Source organism: Tupaia chinensis, unplaced genomic scaffold (assembly GCF_000334495.1).
Source record: "Tupaia chinensis unplaced genomic scaffold, TupChi_1.0 Scaffold000423_1, whole genome shotgun sequence".
NCBI classification, from domain to species: domain Eukaryota; kingdom Metazoa; phylum Chordata; class Mammalia; order Scandentia; family Tupaiidae; genus Tupaia; species Tupaia belangeri.
The window spans coordinates 8,774,259-8,781,959 of NW_006159928.1; the positions used below are offsets into that span (position 1 = coordinate 8,774,259).

General features: G+C 36.1%; 1 protein-coding gene across 1 annotated transcript in view; it reads left to right on the forward strand.

Annotated features, from left to right (window-relative positions):
• Positions 1-7,701, forward strand: part of CFAP54 (cilia and flagella associated protein 54) — a 347,206-nt gene that overhangs the window by 232,903 nt on the left and 106,602 nt on the right. The window contains exon 52 of the mRNA XM_014590242.1: positions 5,753-5,861. Within this exon, the coding sequence (XP_014445728.1) occupies positions 5,753-5,861 (109 nt within the window). The remainder of the gene's footprint in view (positions 1-5,752; positions 5,862-7,701) is intronic.

The following is a 7,701-nucleotide window of genomic DNA, read 5'->3' on the forward strand; positions in this document are numbered from 1 at the left end:
AAATAGAAATTATAGAAGTGATATAGCTGGGCCAGCAGGTGACATTGTGGTTAAGTTTCTGGACTCTCACATGGCCAGTTGTGGTTTGAGTCCTGGACCTGGCGATTCACTTTCTCACTTTCTTTCTCTTTGTGGTGAGTGCATGTGCCCTATAGTAAATTATGAAACAACAATAGTGATAAATAAAATTAAATAAATAATTCTTTTAAAAAAAGAAATGCTATAGTCATTGAATGGAACAAAGAAAGTATCAATGTAGATGTTTGGTTTATTTTTCTTTCCTTACCTCTTTTCATTTATAGTAAAATTCTATGTATTAAACTTCATGCATTTGATCCAGAATTTGAAGAAGTTAATTTTTAGATTGTCATTCTTTTTTTTCTTCTTCTCTTCTTTTACTTCCTTATTTTTTTATATTAAAACACTGTACATCTTTACAGAATATAAAATGGATTTTCCCAGCACAAATACACTGTATATTAGTCCAGTCAAACTTATTACCGTATACATTATCATCACAACAGAAATTTCCATTTTTGTGTTTGTTAAATGTTTTGCTTCTTTTTTCCTCTTGATTCTTTCCCTCCTATCCCTGTCCCCATTGCCTACCCTCCTCCCACACTGTTTCTGCTATCTACAGTTCTTCTCCATGCCTTTATACCTTTCAGTCTTTAAGTTTCTGTCATAGACTGCAGACAGTAGTCCACCTGTATATTCTCTAGGGGTGGGTTGGGGTGGGGATCAATTCAGCAAAAATCCCTCTTTTCTTTGATGGGAAATATACGGTCATCTCATCAATAGGAGCCTTGACTGCAGGCTGTTCCATGAGTAACCACACTTAAACCTAGATGACAGTATAAGTGATGGGGGTTTTATAATTTTCATAGTTTCTAAGCAGTGATAAAAATTTATAAAGTATGTTTATAAATAAAGTGATTATCAAAGTGTTTTCTGCAGATCTTTTGGTATGTCTCTGAAACCCTTTTGGGGGTAGGTAGGATCCATGAGATCAGAACTATTTTTTCTAGTAAAACCAAGATCCCATTTGCCTTCTCTGTTATTTGCATTAATGTTGCAAAAGCAACAGTGGTAAATTTTCTGTGCATCACCATAAATCAAAGCAGGGGCACCAAACTGCACTAGTAGTCATTAGAGTCTTCATTCCTGCACACATGAAATTTAGAAAAAGCCAGTTTCACTTAATGAAGCAATAGAATCTGTCCTGTACGTAACTCTCTTACTTCAGATACATGATTTTAATATCCTGAGTGAGTATTAAGTGGGAGATATGCCTAGACATGTCTGCCACATAGAGAAGCTGATGGGTGTCTTGAGGAACTGAGATCTGGACAAGCAGAGGTTTTCATGGTACACCACTTTTTTTGAAAAGAAACAAAAAAAGCTAAAGCAATTCAAACTCGGATGTTTGACAGACATTTTATTGGAATTGAGCAAAATAAGCATGCCATTTCCAGGAAAAGAATTGGTAGTATTTATTGCCAATGATAAAGTTTGAATTTCCCTAGGATGATTACAATTTTGAAGAACTTCTATTTGCTACAATGAGCTTGACAGCTTTCAAATGTTTAGATTTTTTATTTTTTTCTATGAGATTGGTAGTAATACTAATAAATATCCTTTTAAAAAATGTTTAAAAGACTCCACATAATTCAGGAGTCAATATTTTTGAAATGACTAGTGTATAGTGTTACAAAATCCCAGTGAACAAGATATAGCAATAGATTTTAATATAATAGCATAGAAAAATTTACATTCTACATTGCAACAGACTTAAAAAAACTATCACTGGTCATATTTTATAGCAAAATAGAATATTATTTAATAAAATACTATTAAAATATTCCTCCCATTTTAACAACTTTCTGTATGAGGACTAATCCTCTTCAGATACTTCAACCCAAACAGTATGTCACAAAAGACTGAATGTAGATGCAGATGTGAATGTTTTCTCTTAAGTAGATTGTCTTTTACTAAGTCAGACATTAAAGACAATGATGGGTGGGGCTGCTAGGTCACATAGTGGTTAAGGTGCTGGATTTTCACACTGCGCACCACAATTCAAGTCCCAGACTTGGTGGCTTGAAAATCATGCCAGGTACTTGTATGTGGGTGTTTAAAGTCCTGAGAGAAGAATAGAAGAGAAGGGATTGCAGCATGGCCATCTTCCTGAGGGGTGGTTTCTCACTTTCCCTTTCCCTCTGTCTCTTTCTCTCTCTCCAGCAAGTAAGTGCACATGGCCTATGGCAAAAACCTAAACAAACAAAAAGACAATGATGGCATTCTCATCACTATTTTTTTGAAATGTAATTGTTTTGCATAGAAAGATATTATGTTAGCATGTAATACATTTATTATTATCTTATTTTCAAATGAATTGACAAATGTGAAGGAAATTAACATGTTCTCAGTTTAGTTTCTAATGTGGTAAATATTGGTGGAGCTATTTGAGGATTTCAATAGTTTTTAGAGGGAATAAAAAGGTGCTGAGATAGAAAAAATTGAGACCGACTAGTTTAGCAGCTCTCTTTTTAAGTTTATAGTGGTGGTTGATTTATAGCTTTCATTTTAAGTATAGCTCCCTTTTTAAGTATACAGTGGTGGTTGATTTATGTTAAATAGGCTCAGCATAATACTGTATCATTTTCTCTGTTGAAGTTTGAAGGGAAGGGAACTTTTCCTTTTTTAACTTAACACACAATTTCTATTAGATGCAGGTTTTTTAAAAAAATTTCATTTATTTATTATTATTTTTTTTTAGATTTTTGCCATTGAATACGTGTACTCACTGGAGACAGACAGGGTCAGGGAAGGTGAGAAATCATTTCTTACTCCCCAAGGGGGAATAGCCATACTGCATTCTCTTCTCTTTCATTCTCCTGTTGGGATTTTGGGCTACATGCACATTCATAGGCACCTGTCACTGGCTCTAGGAATCTAACTATGATCAGCCATGTGGGAGTCCAGCCCATTAACCACCATACCACCTGCTGGATCCAGGAGGAACTTGTCCTATGTGATTCTTGTACAACTCTTTTTCTCCAAACTATACCTTGGAGGGCAACAGCAGTCCTAGAAAATATTTCTTGATTTACCTTCATTCTTTCCCCTACCTCTCCTGTGTCTAAAAAAAAGTGAGGTATTTTTATCCTATCCTATCCTTTCCTTCCCTTCCCTTCCCTTTCCTTCCCTTCCCTTCCCTTCCCTTCCCTTCCCTTCCCTTCTAGTGAGCAGGAAGGATATGAGCAAATAAAAATTATAAAATGCCACAGAAAGGACTGCCATAATAGAACTTTAATTTGAAGACCAGATAGACGGATGCAAATATATCAGAATCACCCCCATTATAAATACATGAATCCGGCCCTTAGGATGAAACCTGCAAAAACTTTGATGTTATTGCCTTTTTGTAGCAGAGTTGTCATTTGGATGAAACCTACTGCCAAGATGAATGAGCTTTTCCTACATGAACTTAGCCCCCCGCGATCTTCTATTTGGGCGCTGCTGAGAGTGTTGGATGGTCCTTTTTCCAGATGATGGTTAGCTTGACATTTCACGATACTTCTAATAAAATTATGTGTCAAGGAAATTGAAAGGCACATTCCCCAGGGTGACAGGTAGAGTGAGCTGCATGGATTGCGTGAGAACAAACTGACCATTTTAGTCATGAATGTTAATAAGAAATAAATGGGATCAAAGTTATTTAAACTATATTCTACTTCTTCTAGGGCTACCTCTCTCTTTCAGGATCCTGTCTTTTTTTCCTTTTTAATAACTATCTCTTTCTATTCACCTTCATATTTAATTTCTTATCAGTAAATGGGAAAATGCTTGAGCCTTTTAATTTTGTGTTAAGAATGAAACTTTTTTATTTTAGACAGTTGATAGTGTATAATGCTCCCATATTTTTTGTCTATGTAGTAAAGAAACCAAAAGATTTTTATTTTGCAACTCAGCAGTGTTAGGCAGATTACAATGTACAAGAGTGTTCGATATTTTAGTCATTAAGTTTTTGAGTTAGCAAAATTCCAAACCACCTACCTCATTTTTCTTGAAACCAGAATCTGGGCTTTATGATCAGAAGAATGGGATGCACATAAATTTCTTCTTCCAGTGTCCTCCAGTAGCCATGTTGGGCTAGTCTCTGAAGCTACTCAGTCAACAGGATGCTTTAGAAGTGTTGAGTGGCCTTAAGTGAGAAAGCGTCAGGAAGAGGAAATGGCATGCCTGTATCCAGGCTGAATCTGCATTTTCTCTTGTTGCTGTTGTTATTTTCTTGCTTGTTTAATTTTAAGTAAAATATTTTGATAATCACAAATAATTCCTTATAGAATATTCATATACTTTACAAATATATAAATTTTTTTTTGTTAAGTCTATGTATTTATTTCTCCCATAAAAGAGAGTGAGAGAAAGAGAGAGACAGAGAGAGGGAGAAGTATGGCTGCCACAGGGTCTGGTCACTTTCATTGTTCCAGGTTGGTCTAATCATGGGAACTCATGCACATGCTGGATGTGTTTCAGGTTGACTGGGTCAGGGATTTGAACTGCTGTCTCTATGTGAAATTCTGCTTCTCCTAACCAGCATGCTACTGCCACACCATGGAGCCAGTCCTGAATTTCTTCTATTTGTAGGGATAGCAGTCATATTGCATTAAAGCATACCTTAATGACCTTATTTTAACTTAATTTCCTCTCTTAAAAAAAAAACCAAAAAACAAAAAACTATTTCCAAATAAGGTTACATTTTGAGGTACTGGGGATTGAAACTTCAACATATGTTTTGTTTGAGGGAGACAAAATTAAACTCATAGCATCTATTAGATATAACTGTTTGTTAATAGATAAGTGGAGACATCAGTGAGGAATCAGATGACTGTGTTGTCCACTGGCTTTCACTCAATCTTTCTGTGTTATACATAACACTACAATGAACATCTTCTGGTATACAAATTGCCTATTGGGATAGATTTTCAAAAGAAAGCAGGTCCTAATGTATGTCATTAAAATATTTTGAAGAAATATGATATCAGTTATAAATTTATCATTCTACAGGGGAGGAGGATTTATAGTTCAAAGTATAGATAAGTTTTTATGTGGAGCAATAGGAAGTAAAGACAATTCCTAGGGGCTGGTGCAAGGCATAGTAGGTAAGGTAGCTGGATCCCAACTGATGTTTGAACCCTAGCCCAGGTGACTTAAAAACATGCCAGGCACATGTGCATGTATATCCAAAATCCCAATAGGATGAAGAAATGGAGCAGAAGGGATGTGGCATGACCATGCCCCATGAGGGGGTACTTTCTTCCCTTCTCTCTAGCTCTCTGGAGAGTGACCATGCCCTGACAATAGAAAAAAAAGGGAAAAAGAAGAAGAAAAATTTTATAACCTGGAGATGTTTTAAGGAGATTTTTTGCTATATGGTACATGCACTTACCAGAGAGACAGAGATAAAGAGACAGAAAGCTTATGGGCAATACATAGGCTAGAAAATAGTGTGATAAGTGCTACTGTGTGGTTAAGACTAGTGTGCAATTAGGGGATGTACAAGGGGCTCCTAGCTGTTTTGAGGGTGGTTGGAGGTAAGGGAGGGTTTTTAGGAAGAAGTAACATAGGAGATAAGTGGGTTGTCAGAAAAGACATAGAAAAATGCATCATGACTTTTCCAATGGCCCAATAATATAAAATGCCACAAGCGTAATACTAATAATATTCAAAATATTCTCTATTTTAGTGCTGCAATCATATTTTCCACACTTAAACTTCTCCAAGATTCAAAACTTTTTAAAAAGAAGATAGTACATGACGACAAAGAAAATCCTCCTAGCTCTCCAGAAACTTCTGTATGTATGAAGTTAATGTTTATTCTTACAATATTTATTATATAATAGCTATGGGCATGCTAGGAAATTGCCTAATTAATTATTTGAGTGAAGCAAAGGTAAAGTAGAAAAGCACTGAATTTGGAATAAAAAGGTCTGTGTGTTTATTCCATTTATATTATTTATTAACTGGTATACTTTGGGCAAGACCTTTAACTATATATTCTTAAAATTTTATAATAATCTCATTTGTGAACTGATGAAACTGAATATAGCAGTCACTGAAGTCCCATCCATGTCTATCATTTTAATGGTCTAGGTTTGATCTCACTAGCAAATGAAGTTGTTTCACAAGGCTTGTTCTTCATTTCACTTTTTTTATTGAGAGATAGAGAGAAACAGAGAGACAGAAAGTGAGAAATCACCCTCCCGGGTGGGGGTGGGGGATGGTCATGCTGCAATCCCTTCTCCTCCATTCTCCTCTCGGGATCTTGGGCACGCATGCACATGCACCCAGCGTGAGTTTAAACCACTGGGTCTGGGACTGGAAGCACAGTCATCTGTATGGGTGTCCAGTGACATAGCCATTACACTTACTGCTGGTCCCTTCATTTCACTATTGAACTTATTAACTCAGCATTGTTCAAAAAAACACTTATTCTATTTCCTACTTTGGATCCTCATAGTTGGATCATTCCAGATGTAAATTCTCAATTTATTTGACAACTGGTGTCACAAATTCTCTGACCTTGATAATTCCAAGTAATTTAACAATGTAAAGTGTTTAGAATTAGAATATGATCATTAGAATTAAAATATCATCACATAATCAAAATATGAAATTCATCAAGAGGATCCTTACTCATTATTTCAGGCATTACTAATAAAATTGCTAATATCTAGCATCATTACAAATTAGCAAAACTAATTTTCCTAAATAGAGACTCATTTCTTACTATATTAAAAACAATAAAAATGCTAAAAAGCAATTTAATTCTAAAAATTGACTTAGAACAATGTTGTCAACTGGGGGTGATTTGCCTTCCAGGGGACGTTTGACAACATCTGGAGACCTTTTGGTTGTCAAAATGAGAGGGGATACTACTGGCATCTACTGCACGATGCTGCTAACCACCCTACAATGTATGGGGCAGCCCCCACAATAATGATCTGGCCCCAAATTGTCAGTCAGTAGTGCCAAAGTTGAGAAACTCAGATTGAGATTGTGACTTGGCTTTTCGTATGTAACAGGAAATATTGAAAGATGAAGTTATGTTGATGGGCATTTTTCTGTATTATTCTTTTTAATTTCTTTTATTTTCCTTAAGAGAGTTTTTTCTGCTCTAGGGCATGTGCACTTGCTAGAGAGACTGAGAGACAGAAGGCGAGAAATCACTGTCCCCCCCACCCACACCCCCCGCCCCAGGGCAGTTGGCCATGCTGTAATCCCTTATCCATTTTCCTCTCAGGATTTTGGTCATCTATGCATGAATTTTAAGCTGCTGAATCTGGGACTTAAACCATGGTCAATCATGTGGGAGTTCAGCAATGTAACCATTATGCCATCTGCTGGTCCCCTTCTATATTCTAAATCTAAGATGACTCCTCTTGTAGTACTTAGTGTGCTCATTTAATTGCCATTCTGTATGTGGGCCTCTATTCACTGCTTGCTCCTGTTGCAGGACTAGCTCTTCCTTCACTTCCTATACAAGGGGGTCTTCAAAAGTTCATGGAAAGTGTTTATTATGAAAAAAATTTGCTTGGATTTCAAAATTGCATTGTACCAAAAACCTTGTACTTTAATTCCATTTTTCCATAAACTTTTTGAAATCCCCTCAGACTTTTCATTTTTCACTACACA